This window comes from Epargyreus clarus, unplaced genomic scaffold, assembly GCF_041222505.1.
Source record: "Epargyreus clarus isolate Ecla_fem2 unplaced genomic scaffold, WU_Ecla_fem_2.2 ptg000024l, whole genome shotgun sequence".
NCBI classification, from domain to species: domain Eukaryota; kingdom Metazoa; phylum Arthropoda; class Insecta; order Lepidoptera; family Hesperiidae; genus Epargyreus; species Epargyreus clarus.
This window is the reverse complement of record NW_027332231.1, coordinates 1,758,937-1,785,483: the sequence shown is the minus strand read 5'-3', so window position 1 is coordinate 1,785,483 and position 26,547 is coordinate 1,758,937. Positions and strand designations below refer to the sequence as shown.

General features: G+C 35.5%; 2 protein-coding genes and 1 long non-coding RNA gene across 3 annotated transcripts; all 3 read right to left on the bottom strand.

Moving 5' to 3' along the window:
- Nucleotides 1-1,669: 1,669 nt before the first annotated feature.
- Nucleotides 1,670-3,958, bottom strand: Dak1 (cytidine/uridine monophosphate kinase Dak1). Its single transcript, XM_073086432.1, has one exon. The coding sequence runs from the start codon at nucleotides 3,710-3,712 to the stop codon at nucleotides 3,071-3,073; it is 642 nt and encodes a 213-aa protein (XP_072942533.1). The 5' UTR covers nucleotides 3,713-3,958; the 3' UTR covers nucleotides 1,670-3,070.
- Nucleotides 3,959-4,912: 954 nt separating this feature from the next.
- Nucleotides 4,913-6,517, bottom strand: LOC140752215 (uncharacterized). Its single transcript, XR_012103417.1, has 4 exons — nucleotides 6,136-6,517; nucleotides 5,740-5,782; nucleotides 5,389-5,424; nucleotides 4,913-4,993 (listed from the first exon to the last, which is right to left on the bottom strand). It is a non-coding gene; the product is annotated as an uncharacterized LOC140752215 (long non-coding RNA).
- Nucleotides 6,518-6,705: 188 nt separating this feature from the next.
- On the bottom strand, nucleotides 6,706-22,891 carry eEF2 (eukaryotic translation elongation factor 2). The gene is made up of 15 exons (XM_073086431.1): nucleotides 22,736-22,891; nucleotides 22,161-22,375; nucleotides 21,618-21,811; nucleotides 20,623-20,820; nucleotides 18,934-19,069; nucleotides 15,896-16,118; nucleotides 14,985-15,131; nucleotides 14,412-14,573; nucleotides 13,330-13,494; nucleotides 11,675-11,866; nucleotides 11,092-11,271; nucleotides 10,345-10,634; nucleotides 9,843-9,945; nucleotides 7,930-8,187; nucleotides 6,706-7,152 (listed from the first exon to the last, which is right to left on the bottom strand). The coding sequence occupies exons 1-15, from the start codon at nucleotides 22,736-22,738 to the stop codon at nucleotides 7,084-7,086; spliced, it is 2,535 nt and encodes an 844-aa protein (XP_072942532.1). The 5' UTR covers nucleotides 22,739-22,891; the 3' UTR covers nucleotides 6,706-7,083.
- Nucleotides 22,892-26,547: the final 3,656 nt, after the last annotated feature.

Sequence of the window (26,547 nt, the reverse complement as noted above, 5' to 3'; positions counted from 1 at the left end):
ATGATTATATATAACGACCTACAGACAGAGAACTTAGCAATTTATCTCTAAATTCTTTGTCTTGTAGTCTTGAACTTTTCAAAAATAACTTCGATATAATTTATTAAATTTAAAAGTACCTACTGTTGGTAAAAGTGTAAAATCATAAAATGGACGCTAAGTGTGGCAAACTGGGCGTGGAGTGGAAAAAATAAATTACTGTGACATAATTTATGTATAATTGTGTAATTGAGGGTTAATTATCCTCTGTACTTATTCTTGTATTACAGTTCACTACTATAAGACTGTATTTACGATGCTGTGGATGTTTATTAAATATCTAAATGTGTATGTTTCCTTGTTTTATTTTATATCCTTTCCATATAGGAATTTTAATTAAAACAATAGATACGTTTACATGGCCACTAAACAACACATACACGTCTTTCATTTTACTTACATATTAGGGTTCGTACACAAAACTGCGATGCGACGTCGCATCGCAAAAATCTGCGAGCTCCCTCGACGCATCGCAAGAACTTGCGAATTGATTCGCATCGCACAGTGGTTATTGTTGTTGGTTACCCTTAGAGACGCTACGCCGCACGATATCGCATCGCAATTTTCTGCGTTGCGAATTCGCATCGCGTCGCATCGCAGTTTTGTGTTCGAGCCCTTACTACATAGAGAAATATTCTATAAGGGGCAGAGCTATTTAAAATTTTAAACAATAAGATGAAAAAGACAATAGTGTTTGACATTCGAATTTCAGGTTTCATTCATACGTAATAATATAACCGTAAATAGTCTCTGTCACCTTACTTGTGGAAGGAATATGTTCTCTTTCTTGTCAATTACGTAATCATGGTGCACCAAACACGAATAATAATCAAAACTTAAAAATTTCTCCTCATTCACTTGTACATTTACGCAATGCGCGATCTTCTCGTTACCATTATGAGGCTTAGAAGATTGCTGTGTGCTTCAATTTTTGCCCACTAGTAACGTATCTTTAGTTACTATATCAATGACTTTTCTAGAATGATTTTAAAGGACCATAAAGCATTTAAATGCCCATGCATTGCTACCCTAATATTATAATAAAACATAGATTCTAAACTCGAAGCCTCCGATAATTTTCCTCTTAAGGTCGGAGGAGTTATGGAAACTACAGAACCCTCTGCCTTAGATTAGCTATAATTATGTATAAGCCTATGGCGACAGCCTAGATAAGTATTAGCCAAGTCAGCAGTCTGGGCCACCGCATGAGACCACCGTGTAACGTTGCAAAGTCAGCGGTCTGGGCCACCGGATGAGCCCACCATGTAATGTTTAACTTAGTCTAATGACTGGTTATTGGTTTAATAACCAGCCTCCAAATCGGCAGTACGCCTTTTATTTTAAAGATCCCTCAGTAAAAATCCTGAGATAGTTATAATAAACACGGTTTACACGCTCAAACCAAAAGTAGATACTCCATGTTGTAATTTTATAGATTTGCAACACTCGAAGTATAGGTAAACAAAATATTTTTTTTAATTATTCAACAAAATAATTGATAAGCAACGTTATAATCAACTGATGATTTTTTACATTTACCCAGTACCCACCTACAAGGTGACAAATGATTAATCTTATCTCAAAATCAATTTACCATTTTTTTAACGAGTAAAATAAAATGAACATGAAACAGTATTTATATCTTTATTTCATTTTATTGCATAATTACACTGATTATGAATTGCTTAATAGTAAAATCGTTGATTTAGCTGCTAATAAATGAAGTCAAAGGAATGTTGAAACAAAACTAATGCAAAATGTGCTGGCTTCCTGTCTTTTTTTACAAACTTCTTAATTAATGTTATATTATACATACAAATTTCTTATTGCCATTAGCATTCCAGGTAAATAAGAAATGTATCTAACAAGATCTTCAATCAATCTCAAAACTGTCCAACCAATAGACTTGAGATTTGCCACTCAAATTATCCCAGGTGATTCAATTTTACATTTACAAAATACATACAACAAGATTTGAATTTATGCTATAAGCATGTATTGCCAAAATCTTATAAGACTAGTATTCCGGCTAAAGCTTGCTAAAATCTATTTTAATTTCTGACTAATGTAACCACTACACTAGTAACAATATGATAAACAAACTATTAGTATTGTACAATCTCAGGACACTAAATGTATTAATTAGCTAGCATGATTTGAACTTTGTAAACCTGACACAACTTACTTTGCTAAGCACTAGTGAAAGTTTCATTTCAATCTTAAGTTTCTAGAGCTTTGGTTTATAAATTATAATATAAATATTTTATTTATTGCTTCTACCTTGCCTCCGTTCCAATAAAATAAAATTGAATTAATCTCCTTATTCAATACTTTTTAGTTCCACATTTACACTAGAGTTGCTAAAGATGCTTTATATTATGATCAAGATTGAAGTGGAGCAATCTCTACTGAATATTGCTGACTAATTAAATTTAATACCTAAACAAAACTGTAAATATTAAATAACCACATTCTGGAAAAAACGAGTAGTGATAGCTTATCATTGAAGACATTATGTAAATTATATGAACACTTTACAATTATAATTTCAACTGTCTGCAAATTACATATATTTCAATACAAATGTTGTGTAAAACTGAATTCCTTATAAACATTATCTTTTAAATTCTACAAGAAATTAAGCAGACAAGATCCACAGCATTGTTGACCTCGGTTTATGCATTGTTAAGATACTTGAATTATAATGGAAGCTATTACCGTGAAGGTCAGAGTTGATGGCAAAATTGTAACCTTGTGTGTTTAATAGCATTCACTATATGTGACATAACAAGTGATAAGCAAACATAAGTTAATTACAAAAGATAAGAAAGAAGTGTTTTTGTACAATAGATATATTACAATAAATTAACATCAAACGGGTTTAGCCTTGCCTCTCATCCACCTAGTATTCTTAACATGTTCTGTCAATCAATGACGGCATTTACATGGATAATAATTATTATTCATAATACATCTTTATATGCATTAATGTTCAACATGGCATTGAAGATTACCTAAATATTTATATAATTTAATTTTCTATCCTCTTAATTCCTATATCCATGAACACTTTCTTGACATCTTCGAAGACGTCCTGGGGCCCCACTTCGGCGTTGACTTTCCGCACCAGCCCTTGCTGCTCGTAATGGTCGATGATCGGCATGGTGTCGTTCATGTAGGTGTTGAACCTCTTGGTGAGGCTCTCCAGGTTATCGTCGGAGCGGCCGCTGCCTGCCGCGCCGCGCCCCAGGCACCGCTCCGTGCACTTGTCCCGAGAACATTCAAAGAACAACACAAACAATAACTTAGTCTTGTCGGACATGACGCGCTCCCAGCCCTCCAAGTTGTCCTTGTTACGCGGAAATCCGTCGATCAAGAAACGAGTTTTGCCAGACTTCTCCATCGCTTTGTGTAACAGAGAGCAAGTAACCTCGACGGGTACGATCTGCCCGTTGCGGATTTTCTCCTCGATCATTTCCCCGTGCTCGGAACCGGGCCTCTGGCGTTCCTCGCGGAGCAAGTCTCCGGCGGATAAGTGCACGAAATCCAATTCCTTTGAAATAAAGGAGCACTGGGTTCCTTTACCGGCACCGGGCGCACCCAACACGAACACGACTTCGGGGACCATTTTTCTGATTTGAAATGAAAACAGTCTGACCAAGCGATCCAACATTAAGCAGCTATCCTAATTATAATTGATAGGTCTTCCTCGTTTTAAAAAACATGCGCACAACCGCAACCTTGCTTTATTCGATTTTGACGTAATCGCGGCGCATAGCGCTCCTTTTATTGGCCTACCTAAAGGTGGCGTCAGACATGGTTAATACGATATTTTTACCTGAGGTGCGTTCATGTTATCTTGGTATCTATCGGAGTTATCTTTGTGAATATTCATTTTAATAAATTGATACGTTAATAAATATGCATACCTGAAGGCTTTAGATGTTTAATCTCACATTAAAGCAACACATTATAAGAAACCTGGTAACACTCACACTATAATCTTAAATATTAACATTCTATTCATACTATGATTCTATTATATTAACATAATCTTGTTTGCTACGTTACTCAGAATAGTCACATTTTATGTAGCATACAATGTTTGGGCTAATAATACTACACCAAATCAAAATAGAAAGCTTTGTCTCGCTCTGCTTTTTAAAAATGCCTACATCTAAATACGACCCAAAGAGTACCAAAGCCTATGATGCCAAGTGCTCAAAGTTTCCATAATTATTTTTTATCTGAACTGATTATCAAGACAAGAATATTATATAGAGTAGTATAGTAGAGTACTTTCAATACTCTTATCAATATTTGTATTCCGTCGTATACCGTATACCTACTTATACTGATCGGCGTATATTGATTTAGTAGTATAGTATCACCAGCAATCATATTCAATGTTTATTTTGTAATCAGTTAAATTATTGAGTTTTATAATTTCAATATTGGTGTGCACTATATATTACACTTGGCTAAGAGGCACTAATCAATATACATTCCTGCAGCCCGGATTCACTGCTGCACTTGCTTTACGCCTTACTACCAGATGCCCATGCAGCCGTAAACCCGCATGACAGAAAAATAGTACCACCTCACCATTCACTATTGTTTGTATGTATGGCACACATGACAGCAAAAATATGATGGGGACCAAAGCCGCACGCGGGCTCAAACTCGTGTAATAGGAAAAGTGCCAGGTAATCTACATTCATATACTTGCATTATAATCCCCATGATTCGCTTGGGGATTTTTATAGTTTAGAATATTACTGATGTAAATAAATGTTCTGTATAATAGTAAAAATACTTTGTTCATTGCAGCAAAAAGGAATAGTGTCGGGAAGTATAAAAAACAAAATATATGGGTTTATTATTTTATTTTAAAAACAGTCTTGATTAAATGATTATTTGATGTGCAGTGTTGCTTCAATTCCAGTTGAATTATCTGAAACAAATAATTTACAAATTAATAATGGTATACAATGGAAACATAAAATTTGAATGTATTCATAATCAGGGTTTTTAAATAGTTGACCTCAAAAAATATTCAGAACAGGTCTGTGATATGATCATCATTTAATATTATCTACATCTACAATAGACAAATTTAAAAAATATGTCGACGGGTAAAAAGTAATGTTTTAAACAACTATTGCTTTATAAAATGTGTTTTCCACTAAAGAACAACATCGACGCAGTTAACATTTCAAGTTTTTATTCATTCACAAGGTCACAGTAGTCATTTATCATTTTCATGAGCAAAAAGAGCAAAAAAGACCATAAATAAGTCGTAAATATGCAGTTACTAGGGATATATTATTCGTATATTTTAATACTCACCACAAAGTCGAAGCGAACAATACATTGTTTCACATACTGCAACAAAAAAGTTGGATTAGTAAACATACATAAAAATAAACCAATTTATAGGAAGGTATATATAAAATCAGTCCTGTTGAGCTTAATGAAACCGTCATGATGGCATCAGGGAAAGTCTATCATCATTACACAATATATAATAATAGTAATTAAGAATATCTAAAGTGTAACAGGTTTTAAAGAATTTTAAAAAATATTTTTGGCTTTATTAACATTTTACTTAAAAAATACGTACAGTGGAACATAGTAGGTAGTAGTTATTTATATTTTTAAAGGCGGTAAAAGTTTTAAACTTTAATGATATACACTTACCATTGTCAACAGTTGCACTTCATAATGCCACAAGTCCTTGTACCTGTAAAATTATAAGAATTGTTAGTTCTCATAACTCAGTGCACAGAAGTAAGTAATCCTAAAATAAATACATCAGGCCTGTTGAGCTTGTTGAAACCTTCATGATGGCATCTGGTCAATTTTTTTGTCATCACAATCGTAAAATGAAGCATAGTACTTTGTCAAAGTAATCTACAAATTTATTGAATAAAGATTTAACATCATCATGTTATATTTTCGTTATTTCTAATCCCAAATATATTTGCTATCTATATTTTCCTACCAAGACTGCAGTTAATTGATTAATTATCCAAGGCCTCCCCCAGAAAATGTAATAGTAAATTGTAATAGTCCATAACAGTATGTATACTTTACCTTATTTAGCCGCAGCAACCGAGACTTGCACCATGTAGTAACTGTAAAAAAATATATATTTAAAATTCATATTCATACGATATAACATATAAATATTATACATTATAGTGTTGAGTCAGGGTATATTTTAAGGTTGTCCTCATTACATCAGAACAGGTCTGTGTGATATTCATCATAGTGAGATGTTTCAAATAATTTCAAATTACAGTAATTACAATGGAATAAAATTATATGTATTACTAATAAATTAATATTAAAATAAATTTACGATAAAACAAGCAAAGGATTTTTTAAGATCAGTCATAGTTTAATAATTTATCTATATGTAATTGATCTAAATATAAAATATGTGATTTTATGAATATGGTTAACATTTTATATTGCCTACCTTTTCAAGTAATAGTTGCAGTTGTCGTCTAAAAATAAAAAAAGAAATTGTTAAACATAATTTGTTACATATTACATCATATTGCATATATTTCACAATGAAAAAGTTGTTTAAAACTCACCTTATAACAAAATTGTGTGCAAATTACCTAAACCTAATCCAAATTAAAATTAAACAATGTGTTTACAATAGAAAAATTATAATTTAAAAATTAATTACAGTATAATAAAGATGTCCAGGTTCCCGACTACGATTGAATGATAACAAATCTCTCGAGTGTTGGGACTGTAAATATCTTATAATATTCATGTAAGATATCGGCAAACTGCCCATTATCACAAGTCGTGGTAAATATTAACAATGCGCATCCATCAGGAATATTTTATTGAAAGTTGTCGATATTTTCCCGCGGCACTTACAAACTTAATGAGGCGAAAACTAGTGGCTCATCATATGAAACAAAAACAAATCATATGTGTGTAATAAACATATTGTATAGTGCGTGAGGCGCTTTCGGTAATGTTACATATATTACAGTATGATTGCATTAGCTACGGCGTTTACAATTTGTCCAAGTATTGACTTAAATCGGGAAGACCTTCCTTCAATCCTTTCCTTTTCCTTGTTTCCTGGAACAAGAAATGATACATGTTAATGTCCTGCCTCTCCAAACCACAGTAACACATAATTATAAGTATGTTATGTACACATGTATCTCACGCGCCGTAGCGTACAATACTGGGACATAAGGATAGCGGTCCTTTGCAGCGTTTGGACGCGCGAGTAGCATCGCTCTGCTTCCGCGGAGGCCGCCGCCGTCACGGCGTACTCGCCGCGAAGTCGCAGCGGATACGCTACGGCGTGGCGCGTTACGCGGAAGCGTTTTTAGTATGATATATAGCTACTTTAAATTCTTCAAACTATTGTGTTTGTTAAAGTTTACAGAAATTTATAATCAATCTTAAATATTTAATTATACCTTACAGTTGCAAATCATCAAAAAAACTCAAAAAATAGACATGACTTAATATTCTGAAAATAGAGTTATTTTATACCAGTTTTCTTTGCTGTGATTTAATCTGATAAATCTGTACAATGAGTTAAGAGGCATCCAGACTACTTTTCAAGTTAGGCTACCACAAACATACCGGACATATCCTTACAATCAACACTATCAGATACTGGAATAATATAGAGGGTGTATTTTTCTCAAAATGAAATATTTCCATTCCCGGCTCGAGTATAAGATATCTTAAAAAAGTAAAGATGCAGTTTTAGTTTTAATCAAGATCGGCCTTTCAGCATTTTTAGCTTATCCTTATAGTTTCGGATTTGGCCCTAAAGGCCCATTTAAAAAAAAATCACTTGTATATACATAATATAAAAAAGAGACTAGTTTCACCAACCTGTACTACAACGTACGGCTTGCTGCCGGCCTCGCACGGGTCGCCGGGCAGCACCTGCCAGTGGTCGAACACGCACTGCGGGAAGGCCTGGCCGCCGGTGTTGGAGCGCAGGTCCGCCGTGAAGCCGAACGACTCGTTGACGGGCAGGTACGCCTTCACCACGAACATGGGCGTGCCGGCCACCTGAGACTCCTCGAACACGTGGCCTCGCCGTCTGTTCAGCACGCCGTAGATACCGCCCACGGCGACCTCGGGACACTGATGCGAAATTTCGTTTGATTATATTTAGGGATACGTAATTTTCATATTTACGAAATAGATGCGAAATTTGCCGAATGAATGCGATAAATACGATTTTTCATGTTTTAGCAGTTAACCATACAAAGAAATACAATATAACTTATATTATATTTTTTGTATTAAACTGAATAATATAGAAGTAATATTTCCACATATATGTTTTGTTGAGTAATAAGCATAAAATATTAATAAAATTGATAACAATATCAAATAAATTAATACGATTTATTATATAACGAAATACAGAAAAATAAGTCTCGTCTAAACAAATAAGCATTACTTTGGGAAACCATATAAAATGAATTGTGTTATTGATAATGACAACAACAAATTGAAATGCTAAATATACATAATGTACTACTATTATAACAAATTGTTTAAACATTGAAATCCATATAAAGAAATGATAATAACATAGACAACACAATGTGTGAATTAATGAATCATACCACAAATACAGGATACATGCTGCAGAATGCAAATTAACTTGTGTCAAAATGTTTTAACATCATGTTTAAACATCTTCTCAATATAAAGTATAATTGACCAATAACTTATTTGAACCTCTTAACGGGAAATATAATTCTACTATTAACGGATTCCCAGTTATAGAATTTATAAATAATAGATCAGGATAATCGCCAATATCGGGTATATGTTAAGAATTTTTGTATACATGTTAGTTCCCCTATTCAGGCAAGGCGTATGTGTGGGTCGTCGATGCCAAAACAAAGAACTGTTAATGTGCCACGTATCGGAAAGGCGGTCAGGCGTCAGGGTGCCGGCCCGCTCAGGAATCACGTGGGGTGGGGGCATGCTTCTAGCATAACAATCATGCTTACACTTAGGATTCTTTAACGCCAGTTTTTAGCAATCATTAATCAATTAGAAAGTGGTAGAACCCTTTGTGGTTCGACTCCGGCGGCACCACAGCCACGCTATTTCTACCTAATAACAGCAGTGTTAGGCGCTGTTGTGTTCCGGTTTGAAGGGTGTGGTAAGGGACTTTTCCGAGGCGTTCCAGCTTAGTCCTCAGGGGTAGCGGCGCATCTGTGGCCGACCTCAGGTAGGAATATCTAATCCTATCTGGGGTTGATTACAGATGTCCATGGGCGGCAGTAGCCACTTACCATGAGGTGGACTGCATGCTCGTCTGCTACTCTTATATTATAAAAAAAAAAAAAAAAAACATCTATCCAAATTTGACTTACTAAAGATCAAAATCGAAAAAAAAAATCGATCAAAAAAAATAAATTTTGAATATGAAGAAATTATCAATAGTTCCATCTATTGCAGGATATATTGATTATAATTACTAAAAACGGGCGTAAATGAAACTGTTCATTTTTTTAATGTCAATAAAAAGTAGCCATCCTGTTGCGCAATAAGCAATTCAAAAGAATCTGACTGCCAGTGATGATGAACTATGATGTATGACCATCCCTTATTCACAAATTAATTTATATGATTTGTATATTACATTTTACACAAAATGAACAGCCTCACATTTTAATTACTCCAGGACAATGGTAGTAAATATAGGTGTAATGGACCAGTTGGGAATGGGAAGTTTCACACAATAGTTAGCATACAATAGGAATAGTGTGTCATACCTGAATTTCGCAAAGGTACACGGGCTCCATGAGACGCGGCTGCGCGGTCAGCAGGCACGCGTACAGACACCGGCGAGTGGTTGGAATGATCTGACCGCCACCTCTGCGAGAATTAAATCGAATTTAGTATAAAAATTGTGACAAACAGTATATAAATATTATATTTTATAACATAAACGAGAGGTAGGATACATATTTTCTTAGTACATAAGGTTTTTTTAAAGGGTGGATTTAATATAATGAAATAAAAAGTATTGGATAATACTATTAATAACATATTACGATACATCTTGATCTACAATAAAACTAAAGTGATGTCATAATTTTATAAATCAATTAACTGATTTCATATCGAATTTTTAACAGTCTTCAAAAAAGATGAGGATTTCTATTTGACTGTATTATTTTCAATAGTATTATAAACAGAGCTTTTGAGTAAAGGCTGTATAATTTTATGTAAAAACGATAAGTACGTGACGTCACTGGTATGTATGGCACTGACCTGTGGATAGCGTCCGTGTGGAGCGTCACGTCGTAGATGTTGAATCGCACGCCTCTCAAGTTCTCCTCTGCCATGACACCCTCCTTGGCGGCCCACTGGAAGCCGGCGACCACGGAGTCCTTGATCTCGTTGAGGTACTGCACTCCCTTGGAGCAGTCCACCATCATGTTGGGGCCGGTGCCCTCGGGGCCGAAGCACCAGATCTTGCGCGCCTCGGTCACGTCGTAGCCGTACTTCTCGTTCAGGTAACGCGCGCGGGTCTTGAACTCGTCGCGGGGGTTCACGCGGCCCTAAGATTATATCGGAAAGTTAGTGTAATGTAATATCTAACTATCACAACTATCTAACTAGTTTTTCAAACATTTCTAGAAACATGTTGTAAAATTTCGTTAATGTTATTTGTAATTTAACGTTCGAGTCTCTTATTTGTATAATTATGTTTGAGGCACGTATTTTTGTTTTGAATACTTATTTTGAACAAATTAATAATCTTTAGGCTTAGCGCGCCCAACCAAGGGATAATACTTATTAATTATCATTCACAGTATGAATAGTCACAATCATCTAAAAGGTTGCTTGGAACATATTGCTTAGGGTTGTACAGCACTTATTCGACTTTTCTTTGTTTTTGGTTGTGCATAGTGATATATTACTTTGGTGGTATTTTTTTTATTTGGCTACATTGTTGTAAAATAAAGTATGCATTTCAATTAGGTATATTTATTTCTACATGTACATAGAGCTCACCTCATCAATATCCTCGGGCAGACCGTCGGGCATGGGCTGGGCCTTCATGAACAGACGGTTGTGCTTGTTGGGCGACTTGGACAGGCACATCTGGTCAGACTCGTCGGCGACAGTCTCACGGTACGACACCACGGGGTCGGACTTCTTGATGGGAATGCAAGCGTGGTCCTCTTCCAAGTCCTGGGAACATTTATACATGGTTACAATGATGAAGTTTGATATGAATTCTGTGTTCGTCGCGTAATATGAATAAAATATGGTACGAAATTGCCAGATTTAACTATATTTCGTATAGTACATATAGTATTATATACCGTTTCTTTGTATAATCGAATTTGAATAGTAAAAGTGGAACAAAGAATTCAACAGACAAGATGGCGCCCGACGAGTATGATAACATTGCTCTATCACTATCATGGTTTTAAAAATCATGGTCAAATTTTAAATTTAGTCATTTACATTTTCGGTAGACTGGAATTGAACCCAAATCTCTCATAACAGTAAATCAATATTATGATAATAATTCCACAGAAACCAAACTGAAAATTCATCCTTCTGTTGTTTTAAGTTTACAATTACCGACCTTGAGACAAATCTCGAGATGGAGCTCGCCAGCGCCGGCGACGATGTGCTCGCCCGACTCCTCGTTGATGCACTGCACCATGGGGTCGGACTTGGCCAGACGCTTCAGACCTTCCACCAGCTTGGGCAGGTCGGCGGGGTTCTTCGGCTCCACGGCGATACGCACCACGGGCGACACGCTGAACTTCATCACCTATGACCAAATATAAGAGGAATTGATTAAGTGGCTTAATAATAAGTTTTTTTTACTTTATACATTGTGGTTTTTAAGGTTTATAATCATGGTTTAGAAGCTTATATATTGTGTAGTGCTTTATTTATAAATATAAAGTCATGTCTAACGCCCGAGATTAATAACCAATCTATCCTATCGAAGATTAAAATTCTAAGTTTTAGTAGACAGAAATTATCAAATACTTATATATTTATGTATGTAACGGGTGTAAAAGACTCATCCATCGCGATGCGATTTAAAATTTGTGTATAAAATCTTTTGTGCGTAAAATCTTTGTTTTTTTTTTTTTTTTTTTACAATATAAGAGTAGCAGACGAGCATGCAGTCCACCTGATGGTAAGTGGCTACTGCCGCCCATGGACGTCTGTAATCAACCCCAGATAGGATTAGATATTCCTACCTGAGGTCGGCCACAGATGCGCCGCTACCCCTGAGGACTAAGCTGGAACGCCTCGGAAAAGTCTGTCTCCCTTACCACACCCTTCAAACCGGAACACAGCAGCGCCTAGCACTGCTGTTATAAGGCAGAAATAGGTGTGGCGGTGGTGCCGCCGGAGTCGAACCACAAAGGGTTCTACCACCGTCAAAATTTTTTATTGTCACCGTCAAAGTTTTTTATTGTGTTACTCTCATTTATGGGGTCGCAAACCATAAAAGTGAACAACCAATTCCGGAGAGCACTTTCTGTAAGTCCACTTTGACACCTAGCTACTCAGTTTCAAAGTAACTAGCAACACTTGGGACTATCTATTAGATGTTTAAGAAACATGATTTCGCACATGAAGTTTACCACTTCTGACTGATTCATGAAATATAGTCAGAAATCTATATTTAATAGGAATTTATAAAATGTATTCTGAAAGCATAATTTTAGTATTGTTTCATTACCAATGTAGCTGGGGCATTTAATTGGGCTTTTAATCTAATATTAGGGCTAATTTCACTCTTTGCTTCCTATTGTATGTGTGAATTCACAAATCAAAACTGGATATTTTATATTTGACTCGCCGGCCAGTGTTACTAACGGTACTGTGTTGAAACTCGTCGTCCCCAAAATGGCGGTCAGGCGCATTACCAATTTGCGGGTTTTTTTTATATAGTAGTAACAGACGAGCATGCAGTCCACCGGATGGTAAGTGGCTACTGCCGCCCATGGACATCTGTTATCAACCACAGATAGGATTAGATATTCCTACCCGAAGTCGGCCACAGATGCGCCGCTACCTGAGGACTAAGCTAGAACGCCCCCGAAAAGTATGTCTCCCTTACCACACCCGTCAAAACGGAACACAGCAGTGCCCCTAACACAGCTTTTATTAGGCAGAAATAGGTGTGGCGGTGGTACCGCCGGAGCCGAACCACAAAGGGTTCTACCTCCTTCAAAATAGATCATTATTATAGTTATATAGATCAATACATACCTTCATGTTGTGTGCGTTCTTGTAAGTGGTGATGGTACCGGTCTTGACGAGGAACTGGTCGACGCCGACGAGACCGCAGATGTTGCCGCTGGGCACGTCCTCGATGGCCTCCACGTAACGGCCCATCATGAGGATCGTACGCTGGATTGTCTTCTCGTACAGATCCTGGGTTTATTGTTAAGTGATTAGCATAAGGAGTTTAATAACATCGTAAATATGAGAGGCCCGCTTTATACCTAGTATCACTGGAACTAGTACCTAGTATCAATGGCTGTATGATGGGAATGGATAAGAATTATTTAGGTCTGGGCAGTACCTCAAGAGAACAAAACCCAGGGAGGATCCTTTGATGATATTATTTACAGAAATTTAGTATGGAATTTAAACAAATATGGTTTACAATGGATACGATTTACATCGTCCGTAGTCCGAAAATCATAAAAAAGAACAAAATAATACTAAAAATAAGATCTGTATCTCACGCGCCGTAGCGTACAATACTGGGACATAAGGATAGAGGTCCTTTGCAGCGTTTGGACGCGCGAGAGCATCGCTCTGCTTCCGCGGAGGCCGCCGCCGTCACGGCGTACTCGCCGCGAAGTCGCAGCGGATACGCTACGGCGTGGCGCGTTACGCGGAAGCGTTTACGTAATAAGTCTTTTTGTTATTCAAGTTAATTTGCATTATTTTTTTTATTCTACTATCTTTACCACCACTTTAATATAAACCACCTTGCATATTGGTAACAGTGGTAAGTAGTATGCAGACTTCAAATATTTATCGCTAATCACCGCTTAACGTACCGAAAAATGTATATAAATAAATATTACACCAAGAATGTTTTTATGTATTTCCATATTAATCCATAGTAAAGGAAGTGAAGTTTTCTTGAAATCTTGAATAATATTATTCTTTTTCTATATAGAGTTAATAATTAATAATTTTTATTAAGGTAATTTACTATTATTGCTAATTCTTGGTGGTTCCTAACAAGCCAAACAAAATAATCATTATGATAAAAATATTTCATATTGATAACCTCAAGTGACATAACACTAACAAACAAGTTAATATGTACAAACCTCCTTCTTGCCGGGCGTGAAGTTGGGTCCCATGATGCGGGCCTTCTGCCCGGTGACCACCTTGCCGGAGAACACGCGGCCGAACGCGTAGAAACGGCCCTTGTCCGACGTCGGCACCATCTTGCTCACGTACATCATCAGGGGCGCCTCGGGGTCGCAGTTCTGTTACGATACATATATTGGGGCATTTAGAAAACTGATAAATAACATTATTTTTTATAATAAAAAAAAACCTACAGACACCCTTAGTTATTTATTGTAGAGCATCTATGACTATGAGCACTTTTAAAAATATATTTAAAAAAAAAAATAGTTTTATCTTAAAATACATCTTCCGTTTAATTTATCCTTTTGTATATATATATTTTAATTTTATTTCAACATATTTTTTATTTGTATGACATAATTTGACCTAAATATTATTAAAACAACATACGAAAAACCAAAGTGTAGAAACGTCATGTTCCCTCTAGCATTAAAACACAAAGACGTAAATATGAACCACATTATAAATTTTCCATTTCTATACAAGTTTTCAACTTTTTCAGCAGAGATTGAATAGTTCGGCAGTACCTTGATACCAATGGCGGCCTCGTCGTCGTGGGGTCCCTCGTACAGCATCTCCATACGGTACTTCTGCGCGACCACGGGGGACGGCAGGTGGATGGCAATCATCTGAAGCAGCGCTTCGCCGGCGGGCAGCCAGCTACGCATCACCACCTGTACAGAAACAACATGTTGTTATTGTTATTTTACTATGATTTCACTTAATGTGACTTGATAATAGTAAATGTGGCAAGAGAAAGTATTCCTATATTTCTATTTCTATATTCCAATGAAAAGCATTTATTTATATTGAAATTATGCTGAGAATTTCAGAAAATCAGGTAAAAGGAAATAAATATCACTTCGTAATTTATCATATTTGATATATTATTTTAAGTTTAGAATATTATATTCAATGATAATTTAAATGTTTCTTCCATTTATGGGGTCATAAACCATTAAAGCTAACAACCAATTCCGGAAAGAATTTACTGTAAGTCCACTTTGACACCCAGAAACTTATTGTAACAGTAGCTGGCAACACTTGGGACTAATAATAATCATCTTTCTTTTATTAATATTGATAACAAAAAATCTTACTACAAAATATATGTTTATTGATTAAATTTTATGCCTACATACTTTTAAAGTGCTACTGAAATCACATTTTATTCATTGTAATTAATTGGTAATTGTTCAACTAAACCTATTTCTAGTCTTCTCTCAATAATATAATTTATTTCGTTCCATCTCTAAATCAATATCAATATTATGTAACCTTAATATGTATATACAAAGAAACAAATAACATACTATTCATTAACTAACTAAATGACTGTATTTCCTCTTGATACATTACAATGTAGAAGCCAGGCATGTCATATACAAAATCGCCATTTAGCCTCACTTCCTTTACTAAAACAAGTTATAAAACAAACCTTGAGCAGAGCCTTGCCGTCCTTGTCAGAGTCCTCGTGCTTGAGAGTGACGCCGATCTTCTTGAGCAGGCCGTCGATCTCCTCCTTGCGGAAGTTCATGATAGCGTCGAACACCTTGTAGATGGGCTCCAGCACGTACATGCAGAACGAACGCTTGTTCTCGGCGTCCTTCTGCTTCGCCCACTTCTTCGTCTTGGCGTTGAAGAAGTTCTCACCCCACAGCCTGGTGGAGAAGGCGTTTATTGAGAACGTGTAGTATCTTTTGAAACTGTGTCTCATCACTTTAAATTGAAGTGATGTTGTGTGCATTATGATTTTGATTTTAGATAGTTTCTTTGTCAGGAACAACTAAAAACCAGGTCGAATCGTCTTTTATTCAAATTAGTGTCAGATTTATTGCATAACACATGAGATGTTACATTACATGGGTAAAACGCATTGTAATTGTTAACAGATAAACTAACAAAATATCGAAAATATATTATTGGTTTTGATGATGAAAAATAATAATACACATCCCCTATTAACATTATTAAGAAAAAGTTAGTACTTTAAGTATTTAAGTTTATACTATAAAGGACTAAAGACAAATAAATCCTCTATATACTATTTTCATACATTTACATTACAAGGTAAAACATTTTGTCCTTATCGATGGCATCGAAGTAAGAATGTAGCTCAGTGCTTGTTGCAAAACATCCATAAGGAACATCCCACCAATCCAGCCTGAGAGCGTAATGTTCGTCCTTGTCTGCCGCTGGAGTATAGCATTATACACTTTACCCAGTATCAATGGGACGAATGCAGATGCTTTTAGCCAAAACGTCTTTCTATTATTTTCAACGCTATAATCCTTCCGTTTTCGGAATACTTCCTTTTGCTATGTAAAAATGAAAATATATCTATGTCGTCTATGACGATGTAAGTAAGGAATACACAGGGGGTAGTCATCCCGCTAATCGAGATGAACCGGTCGATCGTTGGTGTGACAAAAAAAATTAAGAGACCACAATTCTTAAAAAAGCTATAGCGCTTGATGAGGTTTTTTTTACCGTCGACCGAAATTCCTGGGGAGCGGCGAAACAAAACTGTAGTAAAGTGCAATCAAAACAGTAAAACTCGGGTGCAATAAAGTTAGCTATCAGAATGCCACGTAATGATGTAATAAATATTGAATTGATTCCTATTGTTAATACTTTCTATTTGACCGATCAAAACGATCGTGTAAAACAATCGCCATTCAAATCTACGGTTAATTTATCGTACCACTTATAAACATGAGCGTCAAGTTAATTGAAATAGAAATGCTTGGAAGCACTAACTAAACTTCGTATATAAGTAATTACCGCTTGTTTTAATTCCGAGGAGAGCATAATGAGAAAAAGTTACGGATGCAATTAAACTAAGCATCAATATTCGGAATTCGAATGATGATGACTGATTTTAAATAGACGTCACGTCTATGTCACGTCACGCTTATTGATTTTTTTTTTCATATTCAAAGTATTTGATTAAACATTGTCGTGATTTAATTGTATTATATTATTTTTATACCTTTATCTGTTTAACTTGTGTTTTTTAATGTAAAATAAAGTATCCCTAAAATAATTATAATAATTACTTATGAAACATTACATAACATTGCAGACATACTATAAAGATAAATAGAGTAATCTGAACTGTATACCTAACCAAATCAAAAATATTTTATTCATAGTAATTTTTTACGGCATTCGTTTTGAACGTCAATATATTCCTACTACCCCTTCGCAAGGTGTTTCAATATTTAGAAGAGCCTACACCTATAGAAAGCATTGTACTGGGTCCTGTCGTAGGTTACTGCCAGTGCATGTCGCTGCAGTATCGATCGCGGGCGAGCGTCGCCGCTGCGCCACTACGCGTGCCCTCATTTCTTTCCACATCGATTTTTCGACGCCCGCCAAAGTTATAATAGATTGTCACCAACGTTATATTACAGTGTAAAGTAATATCAAGGAATTTTCTTTCGTTATAAAAAGTTTTATATACCTATAGACTGTTTATTGCTAAAGAAATTTCGTTAGAAAGTAAACTGATGTGATCCTAGTTCTATGTTGGTATTTGTGTGATCATACCCTAAAATATAGATAAAGAAAAGTTTACATCATATTTCGTTTCATCTGCCCCTATTATTAAGTTCAATAACCATGAAACAAGATTATCTAAGGCAAATAAAGCTTTATTCCATTTATCCATTATACGCGACACCCCCATGGATTCAATTAATAAAATACATTACAATATGTGGGCAGCAGTAGGTGGTAACAACTTGACCTTATTCGCCCTTTCAGGCGCTATCGTAGGCGGGGGTTAGGTGACCTAGACTTCCTTTTACCCCCACGCGAGCTATATTTCAATGACGTCAACCAACTTTCGATCTACTTCTACTGTTTCCATATTAATGACGAATCTACTTTTAGACGCCCGCCCTTAGTTGTGGGCGGTGTCTATATTTAACTTGGGATTTTACTCAAATTCGAATATTTTTACTCCTACAACATTATTCTATTAAATTTAACGATATGCAAGAAAGAGATTATCATTTACTGACAATAAACTTGATTTAATTTTAAGATTTATGGAAGTAACCTGAGAGGTATATTTCATGAATGTGATGAAATCTATCTGAAACCGTTACTTAAGATTAAGTTCGTCAGGGAACTATAAAATGGGGCAATCAATGACCCAAATCTAGATCTATGTGAATAACAAAAGTAGATGTGATCTGTGTGTCTGTATGTGTGCTTATTTGTATACTTGTCTTGTGTGTACCTTTGTTAATTGTGTCCAAAACGAGTAGCAAAGAAAAAAACGGAAAGAAGGAAGACTGGTCTGCCTGTAGACATTTTTGTTACCCTGTGTTTGGAGGGCTGAAATCAATAATCTAACAATTTTTATCGAAAAGCTCCACCTGTTTAATTTTTTTTCCTATCTACTTTAAAGGGGGTTGTAAGTCGTAACACATGATCCTAGAAATGACTTGTGAAATTCTTACATACCTGTTCATAAGCTTGACCAGGTCGATCTTGAACTTGTCGGCGTACATCTCGGAGAACTGCTTGAGCGTGAACGCCCATCCGTGGAGGCCAGAACCGAAGCCCACGGAACCCTTGCTGGGGTCCACACGTACCTCACCTGGCAGACCAGACAATGTACAAGTTATTGTACTGTTTACATACATAATAACGCGGCTTCGCCCGCTGTTGTTCACATGGATTGTTCACGGATTTCTAACCCTAAATATGTTCGGGATTACGTCTAACTTTAAAATTCCTAGCAATGTTAGCTCATATAGACGTGAAAACATAAGTCAATCATGAGGATAGCTAGTCAAAGTGTTTCGAACAACGTAATTTGGTCATGTTTGAATAGCTAATAACTACGAAATTAATGTGTTTTTGAACGGGGGAGGCTAGTTCAGCTTGCCTTTATTTTTTAAGCACATAAAATTCAAGAATCTGGCATGTAATTTGTTTCTCAATGCTTGTTGCAAAACATCCACCAGGAACATCCTACCAATCCAGCCTGAGAGCGTAATGTTCGTCCTTGTCTGCCGCTGGAGTATAGTAGTAAACACTTTACCCAGTATCAATGGGACGAATATAAAAAAAACACCATATTATGTTGCAACGTAGGAAGAACATCCCAAGTAACTCATTTTTTTGTATAGTAGTTGTCATTAGAGATATTAATTTATGTATGACTAATTTATAAGTTATCCGCTAAAATCTAGTGTTGTTACTATAACAAATTCCACAAAACCTAGGCATGAGTCAGCAACTTCCACCCGACAGGTCAGATTACATTACACAAGCATAACCTTGACAATGTTATTGGGGTTTAACGTCACGTGTTACAATAATGCAAAAGATAAGACACTTTTATCAAATTATAACGTGCAACAGTGCTGATCTGATAATAATAATTAATCATGATGTGATAGATATGATATAATATTGTAAAATCAATAAAAATATTCCTATAGCGGCTACTATTGTATAATTTTATGAAAAATACTGTATTGCTCATAATACATAATTATTACATACTAATCTAGTAGTAGATAAGAAAAAAATGATATATAAATTATAACTGCCTCGATAGGCTTTTACAGAATAAATAAACTCATTTTATTATTTTTAACATAAAGCATTGTTGTAACATACAAAGCATATTTCATAATAATAAGTAACAAATGTACGTAGAAAATGATTGCACAATGTCTATAAATAAAATTTGCACCATTTCATCAATAAGTAGCATAATATAATTTACCTTGTACCTATATCAATTGCACTTAACAAAATTGTGCCTCCAACATAATCAATACTCAGTGAAAGGAGAGAAAGTTTGAAGAGAAACTTTTACAAGGCAATAACTGACTTTTAACAAAGACTACACTATTGAAACACATTTCTTTCCATATTGATTTTACATTGCCTGCAAATTTTTTACCTATATTGTCACCAATCACCTATATTGTAATGGTATAACTAATATCAATCTTAAGGAATGTATTTTCTTTCGTTATTAAAACACATTCAAGTTTTAAAAATTGACGCTTTTTTATTATTGAAATTTATGCATAAATTATGTACTTAGTGCCCGTGAAAATTATTCAAAATCCAATTAAAAATTAGTACCATAGTTCATTTGTGGATATTCAATGTGACAAAGTATGTACTCACCCATGGGACCGCTGTCGTCAGAGTAGGTGGCGATAATGACGTTGACGTTCTCAACAATACGCTGGAAGGTTTGGTACAGCTCCTCAGACTCCAGCTGCAGCTCCAGCAGGGCGCGGTCCATCTTGTTCATGAACAGGATGGGCTTGATGCGCTCGGCGATCGCCTGACGCAGTACAGTTTCAGTCTGTACGCACACACCTGGTCACAGAACATTTTACATCAAACTATGAAGGAAAATATTTAAAAGAAAAAGTGGATAAAGCAAACGAAAATGCACTCCACCTGATGGTAAATGATTGCTGCTGCTAAAGGACATCTGCAACTTTAGAATAAGCAACTAATCTGGGATATTCTAGGCCTGGTTGATCATGCATATTTTTTCTTTGATCACAGATATCCGCATATTTAAAAAAAAATATGTCAGTGAAATCAAGATATTATGAAATATCCATATAGCAAATAGCTGTTTAAAATTTAATCCCAGTTTGGTCCCAGCTTTAAGTTGAAAGATTCAGGTCATCGAACTTTAACCTAGATTTGAACAATGTCCCAAGGTTTTATAGCTGCTATAAAACCTTATACTATACCTATACTTCTAAGGCAAATACACAGCTTGTGTAGGAAAAATTGCATAATAGTTGCATAACAGTATGCAACCAAAAACAAGGATATTATTAAACATTTTGGATACTTTCTTATCCTTTCTTTATGTAATAGGTTGTTACAGCAGTTAAGGATAAAGATTAAACTTCAATTGGTCATTACAGCTACCCCAATTAAAACATTTAATTTATATAGTTAATATTTATAACATATATACGCAAAAATCTTAATCCCCAGAAGAAGTAACATGTGTGATTTGTTTTAAGTAGAACACTTGTCCTATATGGCCACTCCATTCCACATAGTTATGGGCAGCAGTGGTCACCGAACATCAGACAGCCCGATTGCTAATTGGTTACTCTAAATTTATAAAAAGTAGGATCCAAACTCACCAGATACACAGTCCACTACAACAAGGGCACCGTCCGTGACTCTGAGGGCGGCCGTGACCTCAGAGGAGAAGTCAACGTGCCCGGGGGAGTCGATCAGGTTGATCAAAAAACCCTTCTCATTCTTCTCACGCTGGTCAGCATTTGTGATGAACACCAAGTCCTTCTCTTCCAGCTCGAAGAACATGGAGATAGCTCTGTGGAATGTTGGAACATCTTACAAATCATGACTTTCATTTTAAATATAGGTTAAGTGTTGAGGTTTAATCAGATGGCCGTTCTAAAAATCGTCAAAGATTTTCAGTTTCAAATGGTAAGAACATTCATCATTTTATTTCTAACTATAACGACTAAGATTCAATATAGTATCAGCTGGGATGCATCAACAATGTTGCAATGACACAAGGAGTTTGTAAAGTCGTTTTACTAATAAATGGCTAGTTAAATAATGAAATGTCGGCAAGAAAAGAGCAGCCATTTTATCCGCAGCTGCACCAGTGTCAATGACACCCAAAAAGAAAGGTTATTGCACCATGTGTTACTCACGTCGACTTGATGGTGATGCATCTGTCCTGTTCATCCTTCCTCGTGTCTGTGAAGCGGGTCTCGCCGGCGCGCGCCCCCGCGATGATACCGGCTTTCGAGACGAGAGAGTCCGTGAGCGTAGATTTGCCGTGGTCGACGTGGGCTATTACGGACATGTTGCGGATATTCCGCTTTTTGTCCATCATGGTACGGATCTCGTCTACTGTAAAATTCACCTGCGCAAACCAGAAAACCACTCATCATCACGCCGACTAACGAAACATCATAACACAGATGTTCGAACGCCAATATGTCACACGCACGTTGCATTTTCTCGTCAATAAACCGTTAATCTCAGAATATTACTCGGTAATAGCAAATGATTTAATGTATTACTACTCCCGCACAACACTTAGGTATTTCACTAACTAATCCAGAAACGTCATCCGACTACAAAGACGATTAGACGACCGTCGTGAAGAAACTAAGTTATAAAACGACTATTTAACACTTAATTCCAAAAATATTTACGCAAAACAGTAGCCCGATTGTATCTCTTCATATTTTTGAACACTACGATTAAGTTCTATACTCACCATATTGGATGGTTTTTGATTTTTCTTTCAATAAAATACACTACCATACGCCAGCAATGGCGTACGCTTGAAAAAGGGCCCTTTCTTCCTTCGTGGGCCGGATGTACCTGCCAGCCGTCAGCCGACGTATAATTCATAGACAAATCGGGTTGCCAGTTTAATAATACGCACAGATTACAACACACCTAGAAACAAGTAAAAATGAGGAATTTTAAAAACAAGGTTATTACAAAATGTCTGAAATAATATATTATTTTATGATTATTTATCTTGCGTTAAAATAATAATATAATGTATTAACCTCAAGTCTTAAAACACATATGTTTTTTTATATTAAACGTATTGAAAAAATCAGGAATTCAGAATTCAGGAAGGAAGTGATTTTAAATAAATAATTTCAACAAATTAAATATTCCTCAAAATATTAAAACCATCTCACTCTTGTACGTTTTGTGTTAAATGGTATCTTACATATCAACTACTGTATTGTATACAAGATGGCGCTATTTATAGTATTTACCCTTTGTTATGAAATACGTCGATTACCATAATATGGTGCAATATCTTAAAATTTCCTAACTTGTAGTTTCTAACTGAAATGATAATTCAGACTAAAAATTTACACTGGAAAATATATTATGACAATAATATAGTGTAATGTATTATTAAATTGATTAGTTACAGATTACTAATCGTATTAAAGAAAATTGTTCCCTGAATAATTTAAGTTGAAATTACATAATATTATTCAGGATTCAAAGAAGCAGTTGCCATCAATTTTATAGGATCGACCGTGTCGGGAGTTTCATTAAATCTTAATTAAACTGTGAATGATGTGTGTTCTTGTTTTATGTCCGTCATACACAATACATATAACACAGACATTCTACTGTGCTAGAAGTATAGAAAAAATATTGAATCACGTCATTTTTGCATAAAAATAAGACTTCATTTCAGTTTTTATAAAAATAAGTTGGAAATTGTTTATTAAAAAACGCTTTGTACATTCATACTAGGTTTCCCTATATCCTGGATACAAAACACCTAGACGACAAAAATGAATACAAAAGCATCTAGACCCGCAACGAGCACAGAAATCTGAATTTATCATTGAGGTATCTACCTGGCCGGGAATCGAACCTGGGACCCTCTACGCACACATATATAGAGGACTACACAATTTACTCCTGAAGTCAGAACAGAAATCTAAATTTTAAACATTTAGCTATCTGTCTTGCTGGGAATCAAACCTGTACCCTTTGCGCGTTAGACCGGTACGCTGACTGCACCGCCACGCCAGTCGTCAATTTATATCATCCTCAGACAAATAAAAAAAGCTTATAGCCTATTTCTATTTATTTATCAGAATTTTCATCATAATATAGTCGTAAGTTAAAACGCTAAGTCACGGTCATCAGGATATCAATAATTCAACGTGGGCGGACAGCGGCACAGTAGCGGATGCCAAGAAGCCCCTGTAGCAACCCCCAGTTTCCGAGAACCCGCTGTGTTCGCCAAAATCACACCACGGCTTGTTGAACGTGCGCTTCTGTTGCACGATACGAGATGGCGCCATAATACACATATTTCAATATTGTGTAGTGTTTTCTTTTGTATCGTAACGTATTTTAGTGATACAATTTATTATGTATCGAGTATGTACTCATATGAATGAATATATGTCTTACAGTTACATAGTAAAAGTATTAATATCGTGATGATATCAATAGTTGAAAATATTATTTAACGAAAGTACCAAATCTAGTACATCATATTAAGTAAACTACAATTTGAAGCATAATATGTTAAATCATATTTTAAACCATTTGGTTTTGCATTTCTGCCTTGAAATAGTCAGCATTTTATACGCAAATTTACTCCGTGTTAGGTGTTCTATCTATGCGCCTATGGAGGTCTACATTATGCCTTAGTCAGAATTAATTATTTAATTTCCATCTATCAAGAAATTCAACATGACACCCCTATCTGGGTGTTTCTCCGTGAGGCTCTCTGAAGACGCAATGAAGAGTAGGTACGATGATCCGGTAGATATTTTTTATCGCTGAAAACAAACAATCAATTTGCAATCGCTGTAACAAGACTGGAGTCTATTTATTCCGGGAAAAAATCTGGGAAAATATTTATTCCGGGGAAAAATCAAATAGTATCGAATTTGTCTATTTTCTTTTGAAACCCCTGTTCCCCATTTCGAAGTATTATTCATTACTTCATTCACCTACGTAAAAGAAGAAACAAAATAACCAAAGAACTAACTTTACACAAACCGATTTCAGAAAAAAAGACTATCTTTTATCAATATTTTTCTATAACAAAAGTAGGTAAAAGTAGAGACGCGAGCAGAGTTGCTGACAAAAGTTAATTTTCTATACGTTGCGATGAGTCACGGAAGCTGAAAGTGTTGACTTTTCCGCAGAAAACAAAATACTATAGAAAATACAATTTACAATATGCACATGAGTGGAAGTGTAGGTCAGATCACACATTTAGATGTGCAAAATTTGGATGTTGGCAAAGATTATGTATCAGTGATTCAGAATTGCCACAGAGAAATATAATCAGTAAGTTATATAATAGATCTTGACCATGTTGTTCATCATCGGCACCCATTTTTTATAAACTGTAAGTTATGCATATATTGAATTTTTGAGTAGAAATTAGACCACTTGTTTCAGAAATCAGTGTTAATAAAATCATTATCTATCATCAAATATTTATGTGGTCCTTTCCATCGTAGGTATTTATTTTATCTCGCCAAGTAGGTACCTACTTTTCATAGTTTATCTTGTTCCTTTATAAATAAGAGGAGCTTTAATCAGTTTTAGATCTATTACTTGGAACAACACATATGTGTTATTTTGTAAATCATCATTATCATATTTGTCAGCATTGTAATTTTCGTCAAAACAGGTGTAGTACCTATAATATTTCTGTAGTTGCGTTACTTGCGCGATCTTAGAAACGAGAGATTGGTGATTTAATAAGTAAGGGTCTCAAGAGCTTGTGAGTAGGTACTTAGCTTTTTATGTAGTAGATAGTGGAAAGAGATAAACTCTTACTTTAGGGAGAGGATAACGTAAATACGCTATTCCAGACTGGGTAACATACTATCCTGAATACCCAATGGAATATTTTGTAATAATATTATTTAATTGATTTACTATTTATTTTTTACTGCGACCAAACCTTCACTTTATGTCGTATCTGATTGACATTTATTCTATATTCACATACATAGATCTATAGAATAGCTGTTATGTGTAGAACTTATTGTCTTGGGTCAGTACCGGAATGGGGTTATGACGTAGAACTGATTTGTAATCGAATACAGAACATGATACGATAGAACATGATTAGGGTGTATGATATTGTTGGTCAACAACAAAATTATCAATAGGTACTTATTATTCGTGTTTATTATGCTAACTGCTAATAAATTATATAATCTACTACTCAGTGTGTACTGTTATACCTACTCTTGTTTAAAGTCTGTGACAAAGGATTTCCCTGGGGTGCACACAATTAGTTTTTAATTAGTTCTGAAGAGTACCAATACATGTGTCAAGCAGATAGGACCTCTGAGGTATCAGAGTCCAAAGATAAATCTCCGCGGATGGTAAAGAACAATTGCCATCAAGCCTGCTGTTTTTATAGCATAAAATATAATAAAAAGTTGTAAGTATAGTCCGCGCCAAGCTGCTAGTCCGTTCTAAAATTGTTGCAAGCAGGTGTAGTCATACAATCTGCTATGCCAACGCGATTCATTTCTATATTCAGAGTGAACTAGCAGTTTT

What these genes read in the sequence shown, in the direction of transcription:
- Dak1 (XM_073086432.1), bottom strand. Translation starts at nt 3,712, where the DNA reads ATGTTGGATCGCTTGGTCAGACTGTTTTCATTTCAAATCAGAAAAATG.
- eEF2 (XM_073086431.1), bottom strand. An exon ending in TCACGCCCGGCAAGAAGGAG is followed by an intron (nt 13,495 to 14,411) that starts GTTTGTACATAT and finishes CAATAAACCCAG; the next exon opens with GATCTGTACGAGAAGACAAT. An exon ending in AGCCGTACGTTGTAGTACAG is followed by an intron (nt 7,153 to 7,929) that starts GTTGGTGAAACT and finishes TTCTTGTTCCAG; the next exon opens with GAAACAAGGAAAAGGAAAGG.